Genomic DNA, 24209 nt, shown 5'->3' on the forward strand with positions numbered 1-24209 from the left:
TGTCGAATGGTTGAACCTAAGACCGGGACAGCGCGCAGTTCGCATGTTCTTGTTGCGGTTGTCCGGCGGAAAAGCTTCTCGTCGTTATCTGTTTGCTGTTACTGTTACTGGCAGTGTAAAATCGACCGTCGGATATTGATTCGATGTGCGCGCGATGGTCGAAAGTTGAGATGGAATTGGAATAAAGGAATGAAGGAAGGCTAATAACAGGTTTTACGCGGACTGGTGGCGCTGTGGAATCCTTTCGAGAATGTCAGAATGAAGTAGCAAAAGAGAATGACATCGCATCGTAAAATGTATAATTCATGGCGAAAACTATGCACAACGAGCAGTTATTGTTTATTAAGTATGGATGGATGCAGCATTGATATCGTTTTAATAGGTATTTAATTTCTCAGTCACACAGGGGCGAATACGCTTTGGTTTAGTGAGTTGTGAACAGACATTTTTCTTATTGAAACTTAATTTAATCAAATTAATATTCATGTTACTTTATCGTGCCGTTCCGTTCGATCCCGTTTCCATCCTTCATCAAACGACATGAATCGCAATTTATCACCTATGGCGCGCGCGTAGCTTTTAATTCGTAATTCGCGACAAAACCGCACGCACACGCTCTCTGCTCTCCGGTGTCATCTGCGTCATCCGTGCTACCGGAATGGGAAATAATGTGGCAATCTCGCGCCCCAAAACGCATGATTGATAATTACTGATTTGCGGCCAACGCTCAGTGGTGGGCGAGTTTGGTTTGGTTTTCGGAATGCCGACGTTTCAGAGGCCGCGCGGCAAAATGGTAATTAAATTATTACATTTCCCATTTGCCGCCCAAACACCCCCCACCCCGGTGTCGGTGTACCGATGCCCCGGCTTCTGCGAAGCGGGTAATTATTTATTGGGTTGGTACGGTTGGCTTGGTGACATTCTTTAACGATGGGCCACACATAAAGTGAAGTGGAACGTGTGCCGGTATAGGGAGAAAGTAGTAGCAAACGTCGCATTGGGTCCACACGAAAGTTTCAAGCGTTTTTTAAATGTTGACCCCATCGGGACATCACAAGCATTAATGTATAGTGTCATATTTGCTGATTGGACAACTCTTTTCAATAATATGTCATTACAGGTAGATATTTGTCATTATAGGTGTGTTGGTAGCGGAGCCGGTTTTCACGGAGCCGATAAATATATTCAAAATAAGCCAAAAATGACTGACCTCTTGAGGTTTATGTGCGCATAAAGTAGAAGCAGTAGATAGCTTAGTCGAAATTATGACAAAAGTTCAGCCAAAAAGCATCATTTGCAGGCAGCATTATTTCAATGTTATGAAGAAACATTCATCTTCGGTATAATTTCAATTTGGTATAATTGATGGGTTTAATCTTGCAAATATCTAAAGTCATAATAAACTGATCAACCCAGTCAGACAGCTCGCTCTTAATTTACCCATTCGAGCAATTTGCTTCGTCAGGCTGTATCATTCGCTCGTGTGTTGTGGAGGCAGTGTGATGGCGTCCCAGAATGCATCAAATAAAACAGTGTTTTTCATGCTTTAATTTTTTTTCAAACGGTTTTAAACTGTTCAACAACATTTATTTTACCCGTGGTGCATGCTCAGTGAAAGATTTTTCTTCAATTTACCGTTTAATTACGCGGCTAACTAAGGGAAAATCTGCATGCCACAAAGACAAAATGTAAACATGTCAAATCTGCAAAAGACTGCTAAATTTCCCACATATTACCCGGTAATTTATTGGGTAATTTAACGAAATTTGGCCTACTAGGTATTTACTCACGGAAAGCTATGGTTTGCATGTGGTGGGATCATAATGAGATCACGTATTATGAGCTACTTTCGATTAGCCATACCGTCATTGGAGGACGTTGTGAAACTCAGTTAATTCACTTAACATCCAACATTGTTTCAAACCGATCGCCAAGAATCGTTCAAGATCGTTGGGCAGCATTTTATCGGAACACCCTGGTTTTGATCTGGTATCCATAGTTTACCAGAAAATTTAAAAATATTCTATAACTTCAGATAGCCAATTAGATAAACTTAGTAAAAGAATTTCACAACAATTCCTGCAGTTTTACAGAAAAGACGCTCGGAACTTACCCGTACACCTGATATATAATGGACGGGTGATTCATTTCGATGGGTTGTTATTAATTATGAATTTTATTATTATTTCAAATATTTCATTTCTTTATATTGATTAGAGTGGCGTCAATTGCTTCAATCAAACACTCACCCAGAACTATGCTTTTTCTCACATAAATAGCACATCCTCCTTTACTGACCCTTCGCAAAGCTTTCTGCCGAAAGCTGAAAGGAAAATAAATTGTGAAAATAAAGTCCACTACCACATTACCGACACAAAACGGAAACCGAACCGCTGGCGTAAAGAGACCGTGTTTTGTGTGGCGGCATGCTATATTTGCACATCGTTCATCAGCAAAAGCCCCAATCCGCGAGCAAATGTCACAGCCCCAAAATGATTGCGGGGGTGCTCCAAAAGCGTGGCAACCAAACGCCCGCCGACGACGGCAAAGCGTCACGAGAGTTCCGGTTCTTCTGGTGATGGGTTTTAGGTGCTTTCCTCTTTCTCCACCTCCCTCCCCCCACACGCCCCACTCCACCCCACATTCGGGACCGTTCCTCCTCCGTCTTTTATGTTCGCTTCCGTCGCCCGGTGTATATTATTCTAATTTGTATGGTTAATTTCATCTCCGACCAAATTTGCATACGACGACCATCAACCGTGTGCGGCTCGTAGAAAAGTGAAGCCTTCGAAAAGGCGCAGATCCTTTTTTGCCAGCGCCACGTCCTTTCGTGCGCCCCCCACCCGCCACCGGGTCGGATTCGGTGATGGTTGGTGGTGTCTCATTTCAAACAAATTTTCATTTCCCGCTTTCAACCGTTCATCCATTTTCCTTCGGGTTCTGGGATGTCCCGTGGTCCCAGTGGCCGTGTGGGGTGGTGGTGTTTCCGTCGCCTTTCCAACTGCGGCACCCGAGGTGATTAAATATTCAAAGCTTGTCCCGGCGGTTCCGTTTCCTTTCCACTTTTGCTCGCGATTCCAGCGCGCCCCGCGAGGAACCCAACACCGAACCGAGGGCGCGCATCGGTGGTTGGAGTGATGATGAGGTTTTGCCAAATCCCCCCCCCCCCCTCCCTACCCCATCCTGCCACAATGCCCTTCCAGCGTTCCCTCGTGCGCTCCGGTATTTCTGGTTTGATTTTCGCACCCCCTCGTTTGTGGTTGCGTTTGGCCGTCTGAAACGGAAAATCACTTCTCCGGGGAGGGGGGCGCTGTGCCTGCTGCTACACACAGAGACAATTCGGTTGTGTCTTGCATGGTCTGTGTGGCTCCATTCTCCCCATCCCCAGCATCATCCTAATCAGCCGGATTTTCGTGTGGAAGGATTTTCAGATTTTCAACAAAAGCGCTTCAGCGTCATCAAGAGAGAGAGAGAGAGAGAAAATAGGGAAAACTTTAGCAAACTGTTCGGGAAATCGTGGTTTGGGATGGTGAAATAAACCACTTTCTCCCTGGGGGTGACTTTCCAGCTAGTTGCCCTTTGACGATGTTAAAGGAATCGAACTGCTGCTGTCAGTCGAGCGGGATTGGGATAAAGTTTCCGACTGCTTTATCGAGCAGGAAAGTGGACACTAGTGGTCGATTGATTTCAATAAAAGCAGGTGTGTGTGTGTATTGATAATTGAGATGATGCTTGTATTATCAGGAGATTAAATAACCGTGTTGAATAAACGTTGGAGTTTCTAACTCAGAATGCTGCTTTCCTTCATCTTAAAATAGAAAAGATCTCTTAATATTACTTCACAATAATACAAGATACTGCAGGGGTTCGCCTCACAAAATGCAAATAAAGAAGCAAAACAAGAAGGTCGCGATTCCTAGCTGGGAGTGTTTTATTTGGGCCCACGCGCGCGTGTATGTGTTTGCCAAAGGCAGGATGTGTGCTGGGGAGAAAAAGCTTAAATAAAGCTTCGCACTTGATGCTCGCAGCTAACCGCACACATCGCACAGCTTGGTGACATGAAACCACCAAACCCGAAACGGAAAGAATCCACAGAGATTGCCGTCTCCGTTTTGGTTGATGTTTCAGGATTGGTGGCGGTGGTGGTGATGGTGGCGAATTTTCAGAACACGAGAGTGGCTGCCGAGTGGTACAATAACCACCGAAAAACATTCTTGGAAAGCGCCGAAGAGAGAAAGCGCCCCCACCACCACCATCATTGCAACGAAAACTTCTCTGACATGCCTGCCATGAGGTGAGATGCTCCGCGTGCACGGGGGGCAGACATTGTGCGGGTTGGATCCTGGTTTATCGTCAAGTTGTTAGATGTTTCGAGTGCATGGTGAGGCACGCGGATGGGAAAGGGGCGGGTTGGTGGCAGCCAGTTCAACCACAAACTGTCGAAAGGCAAACTTCTGTGTGCTTCGTAACGGAAAAGGTACTGCTTCTTGGTGTTTATGCCGTTGGTTGGCAGGAGCCTCCGGAAAGCTAGACGCAAGAAAGAGCCACCACACAAGGGAAACGCCCGGGTGGAATGTAAAACCGCAAGAGTGTAGACCGGGAAGATGTACGGAATGCAGAGAAAGGAAGTTGTTTCACGTCAAGAGTTTATCAGGCGTCGGTAAGAAACCGTCTAACAAGTGACATGCCAGCTTTGCTCGTAGCGTAAGAGATACGCTTGAAATGGTTTGGTACAACCTGGAGGGAGGGGGGTGGCGTAAGATTTCCCGCTACCTGATCCTGCCTGTGTTTGGGTGATGGTTTTTGGGGGTGGGATGAAATTTCATCATCATTTTCGTCGCTGACTCGTCAATCGCCACTTCGGCCGAAGCAACCGCAATCATTCGCATAATTCTCCCAGTTCCTATCTCTAACGCGTAGGGGGTTGCTGACGGTGACAGTGATGCGGGGGGGGGGTGCTAAAGGCGAGAAGGCGGAACTATGGATTATTGCAGCTATCAACATTTGGTATCTTTGCCTAGCATTTTCGTTTCGTTTTCTAAAAGAGTTGAAGAATTGTTACAACAATAAAAAAAACAAGGATTTCATTTCAGATGGCAACAGCTTCTCAGATGGAGCCAGAGATGTTGGACTACAAATTTGACGATAAAGGATTTGAAGCTTTCTTTTCCTGCAGGGGAAATTCGGCGGCGGGAAACGTGATGAAATTGTGAATTATCATTTCCAACGTTGATGTAATTTGAAAACAAAAATCATCATAAGTTAAACTAATGATATCAGTGTAAATATAAAATGTCGCTTATATACAGTCTAATTCGGCATACTTAAATACTGTTTATTGTTCAAACTTTCACTTTATATTAGGTGCGCAAATAAATAACGGCCGTTTTTTCATAAGTTTATTTTTACTCGTGTAATTTTTATTTCAAGAAATTGGGTCAATCAAAGTATTGGCCATTATTATTGATTACTTTCTTCCACCTTTCGGGTAAATCGCGGATTCCTTTTCGGAAAAATGATACGTTTTTCGACGCAATCCAGGTATCCAGCCAATTCTGGATCTGTTCATAGGAGGAGAACTGCTGGTCAGCCAATCCATGTGCCATAGAACGGAACAGATGGAAATCTGATGGTGCCAGAACCGGAGAATATGGCGGGTGCGGTAAAACATCCCATTTGTTTGTATCCGGCTCTAAATCAGACATTTTCAAGAACTAGGAACTTTTACTCGCACGAAATAATTACTAATCTGTTTACTCAGTTTGATTATGTCATTCCCGAACTTGATTTATGACGTTTGTAAACGTCAAAATCGCGCCACAGTCCACAGTGGCCCCATCGATTTAAAAACGGCCGTTATTTATTTGTGGACCTAATAATAAGAACGTGTAAAAAAATCCTAAACAAACCTTATTATAAATGCAAAGTAAATTAATATATGGAATAATAGTTCCAAAAATACACTAGCAACTGGTAAGAATGTTAGTCTGTACACACGTCAGCATTGGAGGGAGTGCTGAGTGTGTACCCTGACTAAATGTTATATAAATTTAAAAAATAATTTAGTACAAAGTATGCTACGAAGAGTACTATAAGGATTCCCATAATTGAAATATATAGTTTTTATTCAAAAAAGTAGTAGCTAACCTTAACATAACATTACTAAACTTCATATTACTCGATGTTGCTGGTATGATTACATTGTCAAATTAAAACAGTGTTAATTCATCATTTATAGTAATGTTCGCTTCTGGAAAGATTTTGCCCCTTCCCATCCCATGGACTTTGATGTCGTTGTGCTGTTGCTGTCATTTTGGCGGCTGTTTTTAATCTACCCAGTTTCGGTCGCGTTTGCCAAGAACCGCTCAACCATGCCGGGCACGTTGATAAGCTAATTAATTTCACTTCGTTTATTATCTAATCTGTCCGGATGGCCCCGGTGGGGTGGGGGGGAGCCTGCTGGGTCGGCGGGTGCCGTAACAAACCAAAGAGCACCGGGCAAGAAAAAGCCAGAGCATGAATAGGTGTCTTCATGCCGCCCGGTGTCCGTCCCATACACCCGCAAAGGCAGGCAGGCATTCGGGGCCCGGTGTCGCTTTAACCGGTGTGTTGTCGTTCGTCGTAGGTGTTCTCGCTTTGGCATCGTTTAATTTGCTCTCCCCGGGGGAGAGATATTTTCCGGCGGCTTTTTGTGCACGGCCCGTCGCCTTTTCTGTCGCTGTTGTGTTGGTGTGGGTAAGGTTTTGTGAAAGCAAAGTACTGAAAAGTCCTTTAGCATCGTGAAAACGATCCATTTGCACGACGACCCGGTTTGGGGGTGGCCAACACGATGGTAAAGGAGGCTCCGGGTTTGCGGATATAGCCCACGATTAGTGCCGGAAAATGTAGCAAACCCATCGGGGTCGGCAGGGCAACACGGACGTGAAAGTTAACTTAGCGGCAACGGAGGTCGGCGGGAGTCTTGTTGGACCGACCGGTTTGGAACTGCTGTTCTTTGCTTTGTTTATTCTCCCCCCTGGTTCAACGCAAGCCGTGTTCGCATGGTGCACAAGAAGACAGTGAAGCATTAAATTGGCGTTGGTAAACTTTTCAGCAAATGGTAGCAACAGCGCGCTAGGGTCCGCTATCGAGGAGACCGGGCCGTTGTGAGGTATGGTGTTTTTAGGAGTTGGTTTTATGGTTACGCTGTTAAACTGTTGAGATGGTGCCAGTGTTTCGCTCGGTCGGGGACGGCACGGTTTTGCTGGGAAGTAGTCCCCAGGGGGGGAAAAAGCATTCGAACCGTTATACATCTTCTTTCTCGAGCATCCCCAATGAAGTAATTAGCAGCACCAATGTGGGCTGCCGCTGTGTGATGTTGAGGTCGAGGATTACCGACTTTTGATGCATGGATGTAGCGAATGCACTTTTTATTGTTTATAAATAACGTATTAAATTAAGTAATTTAATGCTGAAATTTCATTGATTAATTTGTTGGGTTTCATTGAAATATTTCATACTCGCTATTCTGGCTGTTCTGGGTCATTTTTAACTCGGGATTTAATTATTATTCGCCTTTCAAATCGTGAGTTAACTTACATAAGTTAAATCGCAATGAGTTACAAATACTCTTCTTGGAAGTTCGTTCCATAGAAGGATTTAAATTATTCATTCATTCTGAATGTTTGTGTACATCACTAGGTGTGACAGTATGTGTCAATTATTGCAGGGGTTTTCGAATTGAAGTAGTAAAGTTAGAGTCCTTAAAGGGTTATGTTCAAGGTGTATTGGATGATGTCCAAGTAGATATAAGTTGTTTCTCACTTTTTTAAGATTTCTGGACCTCTGGAATCTTGCTCACTGGACCTCTGGCTCTTTTAAATAAAACAATTTGGTCTGCTTTCAGTATGTCAATCGGGACTGCTATGAACTGAATACAGGGTTTTTCAGATGATAGAACAACGCAAGCAACCTATCACCACAACCCCAGCAGGCGTAGTTCAATCCAAGCACATGATACCACAATGACATCGCATCAAAACTCGTACGACGATATCATCCAAGTACGATCCGAGCAGTATAAACCCACTCTGACAAGGATTTTGACAACCAAACGATGTTTGTTTTGATCCGAAGAAACATTTACTGCATTTATCGAATTAAGTATGCTTTATTTCATGACAAATACAGTAAATGTAACTAACAATCATCGTCTGGCTGTGAAAATCCATCCTAGGACACGTTTATACTCCTTAGATCGTACTTCACTTCTACCGTCATTCTATTGTTGTGGTAAGCTGCGCTGTGATTGTGATATAATGTGTTACGTGTGGTGATAGGCGCTTGCGTTGTTTTATCATCTCAAAAAACCCTGTAAATTTCAATCCTCAAGACATTCAGAAATTATTGTTCTTTTATCGAAATAATCGTGGAATTCAGATCTTGTGCAACAAATTTTAGTTCAACTGGGATAGAACTCCAAATGGCAGCTTGAAAGACATCTAGAAATCATTAAGGATTCTATATCTTCCTCGCCTAATTCTAACTAGAAAACAATCCAAAAATGCGTCCCACCTTCCGAACTGAACGAGAAAACCCAGTACTGCATTATCGTTAACGTGTCTACTACCAAATTCACAATTTGCTTCCTTCAAGGTTCGCGATAATCAAATTAACCGCTCAAACAACAAAACAATGGAATGCTAAATTTGTCAATATTGCAGCAGCGCTAGTAATCGACCCCTGCGGCCAATCAGCGTACACCGGGTTGTAGCACTGTTGTTTCCATTCTACCCCCGCACTGAGGAGGAGATGATGTACTGCCAACGGTACTCAAAACTGACTAGGGGACGTCGTGTCATCAACCGTAACATCATCATTCTGTTCTGGGCGAAACCAAGGGAAGAGGACACACGCCTGCACCAGCTGACCGTTTTTCCCCCAGGACGGAAAGTGTCCCCAGTTTGGCAGGATAATTCCCCAGTGTCATAGCAAATCCCGGCTACAATCCCGGCTTGATACGCATTATGTTTTATGGCACATACCTCACGTGTGTCTACGACCGGGGGTGTCCGAAACCAACATCATCCCTCAGTCTATCGATGGTCAGCGTCACGAGTGCAAACGAGCTGTGTTCCGGGAACCGCGCCCGTTCAACGAGGGGCATAAACAGGGCCACAATTTCAATATTGAAAATGTGACCATGTGTCGTTTGGTGTTTTTCCTTTTTTTTTGTTGTTTGGTTTGATTTGCTGTTAAGGGCGTAAGGTGGAGGGTGATGTTGCGCATGTAACGATTTGATTGCCGTATCGAATATCCCCCGGGCTACTTGAACAGAAAATCAAGCGCACTGAAAGGGGGGGGAGCTAAAAACGAAACGAACCTGATTCATCATACAATGCCATGCGAACTGCGAACGTTTGAGGGGTTGCGTTTGGCCTTTAGCGCCGCACTGATCGAGATGCAATTATGTAGATGGGAAATGATTGTGTATTGCTGAATTATTAACTGGCAACATGCGAAGAGAGGGCCCTCTCCATGCGTGGTGTGAAGCTGTCTGTCCTGTTTGGCCAAAAGTATGTCCTCCATTAGCCGTGTGTGTGTGTGTGTCAATGGGTGTGATGGTATTAAATTTCATAATTACCATACAAATGAAGAATAATAATCTCTTATTACTTCGCATAAAGCATATTATTTAAACCTTTATGTTGATTGGGAAAACACAACGCGCAACCCCCCAAAAAAAAAACGAAAAAAACATGTGAAGAATTTATTTGCGAACGAACAACTTACAAATCATTGTGTCGCCGTACCCAACAGTTGAAATTGCATCAATTCCCCGGCCTGCGCGTATGAATAAGGATTTCGATTTGCGTGAAATTTGGTAATAAATATTCCATCAACACGGCTCGCAAATCGCAACCGACAAAATGTATTGCTGCCTGCGCGCACACACACACACACACGCTCGTTTTGCGGGAACAGATTCAGACAGTTTCAAACACCATCGATAAAGTCATCCATTTCCCCAGAGGGGACTTCGGAAAAGGGATGGAATGGATTTCGCCTAGTTTTCGCCAACTCCCAGACGGTGTCGTCGTCGGTGCCGATTTGCCCGTACAAATTCCAATTCCAAGCGGGGGTGTGTGTGTTCTTGCGTGCGCGTGTGTATTTCCTGCGGTGACTTGAATTGAATGTCAATTTAATACAGGAGAGGGAAGTTATTTTGGTGGCGTCCTGCTATTTACGCCGTAACCGCCCCCCTCCTCCCGGTACACACAATTTCTACAGTGACTGGCGATGAATTGCATATTGAATCGTTATAACGTATTATGTATGCAAGGGCGTTGGAAAATTATTCGCATCTCACCGCGCCTCAGATGCCTTGTACGGCGGAGCAAATCTTCGTTCGTTTGTGGTTTGATTGGTTTTTTCTATTTTGTTTTGCTTGTGTCATTAATGGGCTTGAGGGTGCAAATTAGAGATGAAAATAATCATTCTTTTCAATGATTTGAATCAGGGTCAAAGAGTGGGTTTAAAGATTTGAAACCTTTACTCACTCTTTTGAGATTCATTAATAGTATTACATAGCATTAATGATTTTACCACTCTTTTGCGCCTATACTCATTCTCACTCTCTGTGCCGCCTAGAAACTCACTCAGGAGTGAGTATAACTGTTTTATCACACTTTGGAATATAATCACTCTGTAAGAGTGAGTTAAAGAGTATTATCACTCTTTTGAGATTGTAAACACTAATGATGAGTGAGCTAACTCACTCCTGTGTGAGTTTCTAGTCGGCACAGAGATTTAGAGTGCTGATTTATACTCATTCGCTCTTTCGAAGGTTTTAAATCACTCACTCACTCTTACTTAGCGTGCACATCTCTAATGCAACTTGTACTTAACGTTGTAATGCTTCTTTTGTTATTCTTTATTTAATTATTTTTTCAACATTTTTGCAATAAGTTGTACAAGTTAAACATTATTTAGTTTTATTTACTAATTCTTTCATCGTTTTGACAATTAACCTTATTAATTATAAATTTGCTTGTTATGATCTGTTGTTTGTGAAAGTGTTGGACTAATTTGCTACACCACTTTATGCTGGTGTTATTGCGATGTCTCTGTAGTACGGTTTTATGTGCGGGAAGGAGGCACATTTCGTTTAATCACTGTATGCATTGTGAGCAATTTGGTCGTATTTTATTCGAATTTCAATCCCACTTTAGCGCACATACACCAGCAAAGGAAAAACTCTCCCCCTCAGCAACGGAGCGAATCAATTCCTTGCTGGCCGTTTACTCCCCCATTTCCCCCCCCTCAGCCCCCCGCAGTTGATTGTACGTTCCCGTGGTCAAACGCGTCAATGTGTTAGTTGATCGCCTCCTGAAGGGTTGTTGTGCGATGGTTTACGGTTTCGCATTTGACCCCTTCGGGTTTGTGAATGCTTTAAACCCACCCACCCTCCTGTGTCCGACCGGTGCTCAAATCGTTAGCCGTACATTTTCATCATTTGCATCCCCCCTCAGCGCCTTCCGGACGAGTGCCAAAGAGAGCTAATTAACGCAAAACGACTCGACGGTCGTACGGTCGTTCGTTTTGCAAAGAGTGTTTCCGCCGCTGCTCTTCATCCTTCCCAACACCCTGTTCTCTCGTCCACCCACCCTCAATCTGATAGCCACCCCTCCCCATTGCTGCTGCTGGGTTGTTGATGATCTCTTCCGCGCTTTGTGTGCAGCGTACGGTTTTCATTTATTCTGACGTCTCACTCCCAATACTCCACCTCCAGGCAGAGGTTATCCCGGATTTGCTTTTCGAAAATTTTCCATCTTCCTTACCATTTCCGGCTCCGCGGTAATTTTTCGGCCGTGCGTAAACCGGGTTGCCGGGGACAAGCGAGCAATGCAGGAGGAAGATTGGGGGGAGAGGTTGGTCCTTTGAAATCCACAAAATGAAATCACTTCGAATGGTGAATATTCGGCCACCGTGATATGGCGCGTGAAGTGGGACGGTTTTCTCATTCCTCATACAGTTTTTGAAATGCGGCGAATTGGGGAGGGAGACGTACAGGAAAACACACACACCCGGGGTTCATGGTTTTTGGGGTGTGTTGTGGTGCACGGGAACGGCATCCAAGCAGCCGCTTTTCAAACAGTGCGCGCGGCTGGGATGAAGTTAAGCAAACGTGATTAAAATTGTTTTTCACTCCGTAAAATTCAGTTTCCACACGTTTGCGCCTGTTGTCTCTGCGTTGTTGCTGTTGTTGTGCGAAGTATTTTGGGCAACGGGTGGGATATCGCGGAAGGAGTTGGAGAACTTTGAGCCGCGCGAAGCACACTGGTCGTCGATCGTACCGGGCGTTTGGTCAAATTAATTAAACTCATCTTACAATAATAGTTTACGGTGATGAGAGGCGGAATAAAACAATGCGTTCACCGGTTAGTATCCGCCCCCAGTATGAGCGATGTCTGGGAAAACGTTGCACCGCGACACGACAATCCCGGCCTATAGTGCGATGCCGTGCAACCGTTCGCACTGTGTGCCGGCTTCCACACAAACATCCTGGAATCTGGAGCTCGGAAAAAGACACCGGTAATTTATTTGAATGACCCTCGTTTCCTTTCGCCTGATTTTATTTATTTTTCCTCCCCCGTTTGTCTCCTCCGTTTCACCCGTTTCGGGCTCTCCTTTCCACGCTGCCGAACGGCGGGATCATCGTAGGAATCCACCACCGCGTGGATTTTTCTCTAGTGCTCTCTAGCGGCATCAATAACACGAACGAGCGCGGGAAAAGGATGGACCGGATTTTCCACGCCCGGGTGCGCCTTTGGTTTGCACTTTTTCACCATTTCGGAACGGTATCGGGTGGGAAGGGAATACCAGAGCGTTTTTGCGAGGCGGTGAAATTTGCGCTTAATTAAAACCAAATGGAAAGAGATTTTCTCGACAAGTGGCACTGGTAAAAGTGCTAGAACGCGAACCCGAGAGAATAAAGGTGCCATCGGTGCTGTATGTTGGTGTGTTTGCCTGCAGTTGTCGACACTTTGGAGCTTTGGGGGGGGAATGGGGACGAATTCTTCGCGAAATTGATCGCGTATTTGGGATCTCTCCGGCATCTCTCCGGTTCCGGCAGGGAAGCGTTGGTTTTAAGCACCATTAGGGGAACAATATTGCCAAATTCTACACAGGTTACTCTGGCAGGTGGTGGCTTTGATTGAATGGTGAATTGGCGTGTTTTGAGTGAGTCTTCCAAAATGAATCGATTCAACAATTCGGGGCCATGATTTGTTCGCCGCACGAATGTAATTAATGATGAACTTTTGAGTGGTTAATTAGCACGTTTGGTGAGGTTGTTGTTTGTTGAAGATATTGCCATATTGTACAATATTTTCAAGTCAATAGCAATGTGTGAAAGCTCGCGGATTTTATACATGTAAAATGTTTCGTTCTGTAGAAGTTTAAAAAAAATAAAATAATAATAAAATAGATGTATATACGTGTAAACGCGCATTGAGCGACGACCACAATTTTGACAGCTGTCATTTAATAAGAGCAGAATAAAAAACAGACAGTAAACGAGTAAGACCGTCAAATCAAAGTGTCCTCGAATTTAATTGATTTTAAATTTCGTTTATTTTTTTTATTTTACTTTCATTAAAGTAGTTAATATTAAAGAACATTTTCTGGTGTGTATTATTGTTACGAGGAAATATGCCAAACATTACCGGAACTGCCAAATGTATCATTTCGCTTCTCGTACAAACTTGTACAGTTTTTACGTCTTTTCGCTCACATCGCTACCTTCTCTATGCATTCCGTATTATTTAGATTTGCATTGCTTATTCAAAGATCGTTTCTTCTTTGTGATTGTATTTGGTGTATTTTTACCTCTCTTTCTCTCTCTCTCTCTCTCGCTCTGTATGCTGCTCGCAGTTTCGTAAATAACTAGCGGTGTTCGAGCGGAACCAAACAGCAGCAAAAAGGTCATCACCACTTGGCACGTTTCGCCGCACGTTTCGGTCGGGAATAATTTATCACTTCCCGCTCGCGTCCACCCCGTTTCCCTGCTAATCCTTTCCTTGGCGCTGTTTGGAAACTTTTGTCGAAAAGAATTTTCGTAGTGATTTCGCCTTCCTGCCATCCTGCGCTTAATTCGTTTCCATCACCGTCACCGCCCGCCACTGCCCGCCATTCGATACCAGGGGGAAGGTACCCGCTGTGCAACCATGCTTGATGCAACTAGAGGGCACTTTAGCAAACTGCTAGACAAATTAAATTTCCAACATCTTTTCGCCGTCCCACCCGCTGCCGCGCTCCTCCCCCTCCCCGGGGTTAGGTCACCGGGGCGGATATACCCCAACCCGGGGAGTCAGATTTCTTTGCAGCAGTTGCCAATTTCGTTATGCCTTTTCTTCCACCTTTTTCTCCCTCCCCCACCGCGATCTCTTTGGTGCCGGTGGTATGCATTTGAACGAAAAAGTTTTCAGTGTGCTTCACTTTTTCGTTTCACTCGAATGGTTTCGTGTCCTTTTTTTTGGGGTGGTTGCGCTTACGGTGTAGAATCGCTGTTTCATTGTTTGTGTCAGAAAACAACAGCATCAACGGAGCTGTAACAGAACGCTAGCGTTGGCAAACGAAACCCCTTGGATATCCTTTATTTCTTCCAAGTACGGAAAGTAATCCTTTCATTGAAACATCGCTGCGGGTGCCTCTTTTCTTGAGCTGGCTTTCAATTGGGGGTTTTTTTCCTTACGCAGGTTGACCTAGTTCGTAATAATGTTCGTCCATTCGTATCAATGAAGTCCGAACGTTAAAATCCTTTGTTTGATCACTTAAAAAATGTTACAAATTACTTATTAACGGTATTTAAAATGCTCACACTAATATTCGTTTTTTCCCATTTCCAGGTGAGTTCTTCAAAATACATCCCTTCATATCTGGGCGTAAGTATAGAATCAATAAAGTATATTGCATGAACTAATATCGTTCCATAACAATGTGTGTTTTAACATATATTATATGAAAAGTAAAGTATAAATAACATTTATTATAAATAATAGAGATAACTCATGTTTTCCACTTTACCATTATCGATAATAACTTCATAAAATGTAAAATAAAGCATCACAAACATCTGTAAATCGCGTAATGTGTAACAATTCTGCATTTTTTAGAAATGCGTTTCTAAAATTAATTCTGCCACTTACGACCTGCACTCGTCGTGTGTACTGTATGTACCACAAAACTCCTGAGCAGCTCTCGGTGGTTGGATGCCTAAATTAATGGAATATTTTAGGCATCAGCACCTTATCCGGTTCACTTTGGTTGTTCATTAATCAAGATTTAAGCTGTTTCTTTTCTTTTTGCCTTCTTTGCGCTTCAATTCACCTGGCAACGTACCTCTCGGAAGTCCAAGTGACTCGAAAATGTTTTGCCTATTCGACAAATTTCTTCCGAGATATGGTGCGAATGGCTGTAAGTCTCGTACGTTCGTGTAAAGGCGCTGGTGGTGATGGAGCTTTTTGTGCGTTGCTTTCACGGAGCATCATTGCGCTCCCCGTTTTCGTGATAATTACTTTTCTGATTACATTTCAAACGAATTTATATTCATTAAGTATTCCCACGGCGTAAGGGGAGAGACAGAGAGAACTGGAAACACTGGGCTGTGGAAGAGGAGAAAGTAGTCAATCCGCGCTACTCCCCACAACCATCGGTCGGTAAAGTTAACGAAGAAACATAAGGTTGTATGTATGTATAAGGCGTAGCAAAAAAGGATGTAAAAGCAAATATAAAAACACACACACAAGCGGCAACGGCGCCAGTTGTCACCAGTTGTTGGTGGGTGAGAGGAGCAAACAGTGGAAAGAAAATTACTGCTTTCCGGTTGAACGTGTTGAAAGCGATTCCTACAGCCTTTCAACATTTCCCAAACCACCATCCCACCATCACGGGATTTTTGCAGCCAAACCAGCAAAACAAGCAATCCTTCCATAGGAGCGCACCGGTAAATGAATCTTCGTTCGCTTTGATCATTTAACACTCGAAGATTATGTTCACCACCCCCCCGGGGGCCGGGCCTCATTCCACAGACCCATTAGTATCACTAGTCACTTTATCCATCCATTTGCCTCGGGTGGTGTTTAAATCTTCCTCGTTGTGACGGGTGACGGGTTGCGGTTCGTGAAATGTCCTCGAGGGTTGGGAAAACGCCACTGTCTGGCACTGTCTTGGTGTTTGGAGTGAGCGTTTTCGAAAGTGTTGCTATTACGTCTGCTTTTCTTTTTAATTTTCATATCCTCCAGGGAGTTTGACGGACGTGTTTTGAGATGATAAGCTCGTGAAATGAATATTACTCTTAATTATACAACCATTGCAAAAAACGTGTGTGCGTTAAACATTTTTTACTGTCGTAATATGTGAGGTGTAATTGGAAGTCTTTGAACTGTTGGAATTTTGTGTTTTATCGTTTAATCACAAAGTTCACAAATCTTTGGAAATTTTTAATGCTCATTCTTTCGATTCGATTGTACATGAATTTTGCATGAATGGGAATGAATGGGATACAAAGAGTTCATTTGCTTTCGCCACTGAGATGCATCCGTATTGTTTGAAAGCTTTGAAAAAATGTGTAAATTGTGTTTTGCAAAAAAAGCTCTCATTTTGCCGTAAAATAACACCTGAATTGGTTCCATCTTTATTTTTATTTCTTGAAATTTTAATAAAATCGTTGTGATTGCGTTTGTTGGATAGCGCTTACGCCCTACAACAGCCGTCTGCTGTTGTAGAGCTTCAAGAGCAAAAACGACGGTGGGACAGTGCCCACCATTATTATAGCGGCGGTTGCGATGGCGCCCTGGGAAAAAGGGATAAATAGAGCCGAAGGACGCGCCCTCGGTCTCTTTAACCGCGAATGATAGCCGAATAAACCACTAATTTTGTGATATTTCTGTTAAAACCAAGATATCGTACAGAATTTAATTCGACGTTCGCGGCATTCTCAACAAAAATTGATTATTTTATTGAAACATTTTAATTCCCAAAAGTGTATGAAGCTACAATATTTTTACTCTCGCGCAAACCAGCTACGAGCAAGTCAAACTTACAGCCCAAAAATGTGTAATAAATAAACTTTGAAATGTATAAATCATAACTTTGTAGACTGTCCCTACAGAACCTTCGCCATAACGGATAGCTACGGAAAATCAAGTCAATATCTCGCCGGTACATGAAATTCCGACCTTGGCTTGGTGGCTGTGTTCGACTTGATAAGATCTAAATTCACTACGGTCTTGAGTGTTTTGCTTTGCAACTCTTCTGAAAAAGCAACCCCCCCTCATTGCTCTGCGCCCCCCAAAAAAACCTTTCCGATCTCGCGGTTCACGTTTGGCAGAAGTCATCAGAAGAGGGCACCGTGACACCATCGCTGATTGCTATCTGCCGCCCACCAACAAACACACAGCAAACACCGACACTTTCCATTCTGTTTCGGCCCATTTTTTATTTTTTCTTCACCGAAAATCATCGTCATCATCATCATCATCATCATCCTGCTCCTTCCATGCTCGAGAAGGAAGTTCCTTTGCTGCTAAAGGTTTTACGAAAGGTTTTCAGCACATAATTTTCCGCTTCCTTTACACCACCTTCACTCCATCCGTCCTCATTTTTTCTTTTTTTTCGTTGGAAAATGGAACTTCCGATTTGATCGCACCGCAACAAAACCCCAGAAAAGCCCTCTCCCCCCCAGCAAAAGGAGTGTTGGCGTGTGCGCGGGTGTCAACATTTCGTACAACTCCTCGTCCTGGTCCCACCACGCCTTGCTCCTCCGGCCAAGTGGATTTTCCCCGGTATTGTGTGCGAGGAAATGAAACGGAAATGGCACGGAAGTGAATGCATGCCGGAGCGTTTGTTTGAAATCATCTAAAGTTAGGATAAGCGGAGAAGGAGGAAAAAAGGGGGAACAGATAAAGGAACAGAACTCCCTAAAAATCCAAGTAACCGTCCCTGGTCCTGGGAGAGTGTATAAAGGTGCGTCTCTCCCGGTGGTGCGCCCTCTCTCGGGGTCGGCTTCCTGTGTATACGGTTCGGTTCTATCGGGCGCGAGCAAAAGGTTAGGTTTAGCGAAGGCAGTAACAACATCATAAAACCTATAATCGCTTCCATGGTACGGAAACTCCTATCCGTTTCCATCGGTAACCCCACGGCCAAGGCGGTCTCTTTTCGCCATCCGTTCGTTCCGTTCCATTTTGGTAATCGTCTTGCTTATCTTCTTCACACCCATTCCACCATCCTGCTCCCATCTTCTCCACTCACTTCGCCCGGGACAGCGACCGTTGCCGTTTTCCTGTGTATCCTTTCGGAAATTCAACGTTTCTGTGATTCGGATCCTAATTCCGGTTCACCAACTTCGCATTCTTCCCACCTCCCCCCTATTCAGGATGGGGTCTTGAGATCGAAAGTCTTATCCGTTTCTTACAACCGAGGCAACAAAAAATCCCCTTACCAGACGCGGGGAAAGTTAAACGTATCTCCGTTTTCACTGAGAGAGTTTTTTTTATTTCAAGGCTCGAAGAAGCCGTGGAGGAAAAAGGTTGCCAAAGGATGGCGTTCCGTTCCTAACCTCATCTTGCATGGTTTCTCCCACCGAAAGGGGGAGCGGGAAAATAAGAAAATCCCAGAAAAATGTTACACCCATATCCAGCTGTGGCAGTCTTAACGGTGACCCCTCCCCCGAACCATTTTTGGGGAAGAAGCCAAAAAGGGATAAATTCTTTTCATTTCATTTTTCCGTTTTACTTTCCAACCCAGTCCGGGGGGGGGGTAAACGGACGACGACGAGACGTTATCTTTTATAACTCCTTTTGCTAACACGCCTGCCCCGGTGTCCCGCACGAGCTGCAGCTCCACACTGGTGCGCTTTCTTTTAGTATTCCTTTTGTGATTTCACTTCTCCTGGGCGCGCACCGTGTCTATCTTTTATCTGTGGTGTGGTGAACCTGGGCTATCCGGGGATGATGATGCTCCCGCCCAGCGAAGAGTCAGCATATTTTCATCGTTTTCAATTTGCTCCCTTTTAGCTGTGCCTGTGGTTTGGAGATCCTTTTGCCAAAAACTGTCAAGGAAACGAGAGAAAAGGGAGATGGGGTTTGGGTAAAACTTACTTCTTTTTTTTTGCGTCAGTGTGTGTCACATAGAGAAAATGTTTTTCTTTCTTTTTTTTCTGTGTATGTGTGTGTGTGTAAGGGATTTTTGCCCTTTGCCACGCTGAGGAACTGACTGTCGAAGAATGATAAAAATGGCTGTTTTGGAGTGAAGTTTTCGTGTGTGGAGAAAATCGAGCAATCCAAGCAACCAACGGGGGGCATTATAGTGGAAAAATGTGCTACGTTGGCATTGGGCATGGATCATGGGCCCGAAACCCTATAACACCCATCATCTTCTACTGGTTGCTGCGTGTTGCGAATGCTTTGATGGGGGATGATATTTACGGAATTTTCCCGAAATGATGTTTCCCGTTGGATAATGATTACCAGTGTGCTGCAGGTTTAATGCTCATCACCAATGCGTACGCGCACCGGACCGATAGCAGCTGGTAGTAGTTGCGGTGGTAGAATTGTTGATTTGCAATCGATGCAATACAAATTTGAAGCGTGTTTCGTCCGGGTCGTGTTCACTTTCGGTGGTGGAAAATTCAAATGTCTGTCCACCGTTGCGCTCTCCGAGTAGCCAAGGGAAACGAACATTGGACGTGGATGGTAATGCACTTTCGCAACCCGTCTGTCAATCGATACGGCGATGAAATTAAGCCCACCCAGAGCCAATTAAAACGGGGCACACACACACACATGCATGCATGCCACCATGCACGCCAACACTTCAATCTACCGACGATGTGGAAGACCCATTCGAAACCATCCACCCTTCCGGATGGACATTTCCATACAGTGCTCGTCGAGATGCGTCGAAGCGAACGGCGTTGCTCGGGTCGGAAATATTTGGTTGGTTAACTTCATTCGCCCGTTGAGGTGGCATTTGTTCCGCTGGAAATTTCACTATTGCCATCAGGTGACATTCACCATTCCGAGAATACGATGTTTTGCGAACCTACCGGATGCGGCAATCCTTGCCCAGGCGAACTCGGTGCATCCTGTCCACCTGCAGTAATCGATTATCGGGCAGCAGCATTGACTATTGCTGCGTCCCTCGAGTCTTCACGGGGATCCGCTACCGCGCAACGAAACGCTCTCGATGATGGACTCGAGGAGCCCCTGAACGCCGCCGTGTGTGTTGCATCTTATTTGATGAAGGCTTTGTAGTAGTAGGTTCCAGCCGAAATGCTGTTACGATCATGATTCTCACACACGGTCTTTCTCCCACTCCCAATTTCGAGCTTTCGGTTTGTTTGGCCGGATAGTGCGCTCGGTAATACATTTTGATTGAAGTTCAACGAGGAAAGCCCAGCGTTGTCTGTTCGAAACGGGGGGGATGATGAGATGTTTGTAATGGAGCCGGGAATCGTACGTTGAGTAGCATTCTGGTTCGGTTTGCTGTCACCGGTGTAACACCATGGACAGCGGGAAAATGTTTCCGGCATGGCCGCAACGATACGGAGCAGTTTTACATCGGGAGTCGTAAATGCATTTGTTTTGAGTGCCATTGTTGGAAGCGCCTGATGACATTAACCGCTGGTAAAGGGGAGATAAAAAAGTGTGAGAAAACTTTAAAACAAATCTAGGGAACTTTACTCTTATAACACAGAAAATATTTAGGGATATTTAATTTCCCTGTAAAATCTTTGCAACATTTTTTCCATTATTTCAATCTTCGAAGAATTGCAACTCCACCGATAAACTCCTCCTCCTCCAGGGATGACAATGGCTAAGAGGTTTATAATTTTCGGATTTTCCCTCATCAGGGTAATGGATTACCGACGAGACACATATCCGGATGTGCCAGATTCATCAACTGTTGTTGCGGTGGCGTGAAGTTGCACCATAAACATCGGCACACGGGCGTACCCACGAGCGCTAAGTGTACATCCTAATCTAATGCGAATTCTCTCTGTGTGTATGTGTGGTCTGAGGAGCATCGAGACGGCGATAATATCTATGTAAAAGGATACAGCGCAGGTGGGGATGCGCTTTCCACTCGTTCAAATATTTATCAGCAGGAAGCAGAAAGAGAGAGAGAGAGAAAGAATGGTTGTACGTTGCACCACCAGCAAGACTTGCCAACTGTGGTACATCAGAATGCGCGCTCTCTGCACGGTGAAAAGATTGCAAAACCAATGCTCGAGTGGCCAGGATGAGATGACGGTGTGTATGTGATCCGTTGCTATGGTGATGGTAGGAAAAAGCGTCTCTACGAAGCAGCATGTCTATGATGCAACAGCAATAGAGCGGATGTTGCAGCACAAAGGGAAAACCTGTGTGTAAGTTAGCGCTACGATGCATCAACAATTTCAGTGCACTTGTGGAAATAGTGCATCGGCTCGAAGTAGTACGGGGTGGGGGGTTTTTTTTGTTGTTAGTTGCTTGGGTAGGCAACGTTGCGGATCATGTGAGGATTCGATTTGTTCGGAATGTACTATCGATGATACGGGCTTGCCGCTGGCAAGTGCCCAGGGCGCCCATGTAGACATTGGCTGCGGTTAGTGACCACCTCATGATGATGATGGTGCGGAGATGAACCAGCCAGAAAGAATCGATCGGAACGGCATAGACGAACGGTGAAAGCAAATGCAATCAATGATGCATCACAACGCTTACCAGTGCTGCAGGACGCGAAATCGATTCTGCCACTTGACTTCGCATCCCATTTTACGCACCCCCCCCCCCCCCCCCCTCACCCCCCACATGCTGGACACCTCTATTGTTTGCCATTGTGTAGGTTAAAAACCAAGTGAAAGAGGTACAATAATAACACGGACAGGAGGCAGGGTATATCTGGTCCATCCCTGACCAAGGACCATCATCGATTCCATCTGCATGTTGTGCATCTACGTCTACGACAGCAGTACGTGTGATCTAAACGGCAAAAGCTTTTAATCTAAGCTTAGCAATATCGTGTTCTATAAATTCACAGCGAAAGACAAAGATTGGACGAAGGAAAATAACGTTTTAATAATAATTTTAGATAAGTTTATAAATAATATATTTTGATATAGTTTAATTTATTCAAAGTTCACTTAGCATATTATAATGAACTGATATAACATTCGTTTTGACTAGACATTAATCTACTTTCTCCAAGTATATTAAAATTCAAACGAATAGAAAGATCATCATCAATAAGTCCCCACGCTTCTCCAAAAAGTAAACACAATTTTTATTGCACCACTCGATGAGCTTTTTTTTGCTCCTCCCGCTTGTTATGTGCAAAACTCCGTTCAATTTACCATACAAATTCCATCGTTGGACAACCAAAGGTAAATAAATTCGCCCGATAAATGAGACACGAATATCCACGAGCCACAAAATCGCTTTTCCAGCTTTATTTCCATCCTTTCGACATTGTGCCATCCCGCCGTTGCGGCGGTACTACTGAACGCCACTCGTCTGATTCAATTATCTAAAGTGCGAGAGACCCGACCCGATATTCCCCGGCACACTCCCCCGGAGCTGAACATGCAAGAAAAGGGATTCGATTTGAGCGCCGGACCGATGCCGTCTTTCGTAGTTGCACGTGTACAGTCGCCCGGGCGGTCCGTCAATACGACTGTGAAGCGCAACTTCACAGCACAAGTTTAGGATTTAATCCTCTTTGCCCCGAAACGAAATTGGGTCTCTTCGCCTTTCGATCGGTCCATTATCGGTCCTTCGCCCGAAAGGCAAGCTCCTCATGCGCTCGCTCATGCGACCGTGGATGCAAGATAACGGGGATAAACGTCTTTCTGATGAAGCAAGCTGTTTCTATTAGTGTTTTCTCGTACCGCTTTGCGTCACATTCTTCTTCCCTCCCCCTCCCGAAACGATAATGGAGATGGGGTTTTCTTGGCGAAATCGTTGACCCACTCGAAACGAGACATCATTCCGGCTGGTGGTACACCGCCGCCGATTGTATCGTTTTCCCCCTTCTGTACCGATCATATCTAGACCACTTTGGGGCAATTATTTGCACACATCCTATCCATTTGCAGCGAGCGACAATGGTTGTCGTTTCGATGGTGTGAGTGTGTAGCTTTCGTAGCAAATCGTTAAGGAGTGATGTGCGTTCGTTTGGAGTTTTGTGATGAGATAGAAGTATGATCATCGTGTGAGCGGATTTTTATGTTTTATTTGCAGATAGTTATCATACTTCTCCAGTATGTTATGTTAGCGAACAAAAATTATATTTAATACTTAACTTTTTACTCTAAATCATATGTGTTAAATTGTATAAACTATTGCTGGTAAAGCCATACAACGGAAAGCCATGGTTTGTGTGATAAAATACAAATAATATTTACCCGTTTACCCTGCTTGACCGAAAAAGAGCTCTCAACAGTTCAGCCACCGCCATAAAAACGCAACATCAAATACCCTTGCTCCGGGTAACGTTCATGTGTGTGTGTGTGATGCTGCTGCGAAAAAGTGCACGCTGTTGAACATGCAGCAGGTCGTCACACGGATGTTGATGTTACGACTTCCGCACTGCAACGCACACCGTCGACCCGCACCGTCGGCCTGTCACATTTCCGTTCGTGTGTTTTTCTTCCAGGTCGCTGCTCAAACAAGCACAACCACCACATGGGGTCAGAGGGAATCAGAGGGAACGACACATGTTTGTTCGCCGCTATAGTGTCCTCTACCGTCTAAGCGACTCCAGTGGAATTGTTGCAATGAGAAGCAGCATAGTTCTTATACGCGTGTGGCCAACACAAAGCGAATGTGCAGCTAAATGCGACACACATACACACTTTGCATCTGCACGAACAGAACGAAGGATGGGACTTGTTTTTTTTTTCGCTAGCAGAATGATGAATCACTTCCTCTAAGGTTGCAAATGTTGTGTAGCAAAATATAACCGATTAGAAATGTTTCAAATAATGGCAATTTTAAGAAAGAATGATATGCTTCGAGAGAATTGCACATGCCGTTATGTACTGTTTGTTTGTTTTTCTTATGAAATACATTAAGATCAATATTTAGTAACAGGTTTTAATAAGCTGCATAATTATCGTATCATGGAGACGCCTGGTTGTTTTTAAAGTGCTGCAATGGAGACGCCTAGTGCTCTATGATAATCGTATC

The 24209-nt window shown here is 44.3% G+C and overlaps 1 protein-coding gene across 7 annotated transcripts in view; it reads left to right on the top strand.

The window, feature by feature from the left end:
• Positions 1–24209, top strand: part of LOC128299182 (protein groucho) — a 186864-nt gene that overhangs the window by 63010 nt on the left and 99645 nt on the right. For 6 of the 7 annotated variants that reach the window (XM_053035055.1, XM_053035056.1, XM_053035062.1 and 3 more), the window contains exon 3: positions 14889–14924. The exons of the other annotated variant lie outside the window; for it this stretch is intronic. In XM_053035055.1, coding sequence (XP_052891015.1) covers positions 14889–14924 — 36 coding nt within the window. The remainder of the gene's footprint in view (positions 1–14888; positions 14925–24209) is intronic. 7 annotated transcript variants of the gene reach the window in all.

This window comes from Anopheles moucheti, chromosome 2 (genome assembly GCF_943734755.1).
Source record: "Anopheles moucheti chromosome 2, idAnoMoucSN_F20_07, whole genome shotgun sequence".
Lineage (NCBI taxonomy): Eukaryota > Metazoa > Arthropoda > Insecta > Diptera > Culicidae > Anopheles > Anopheles moucheti.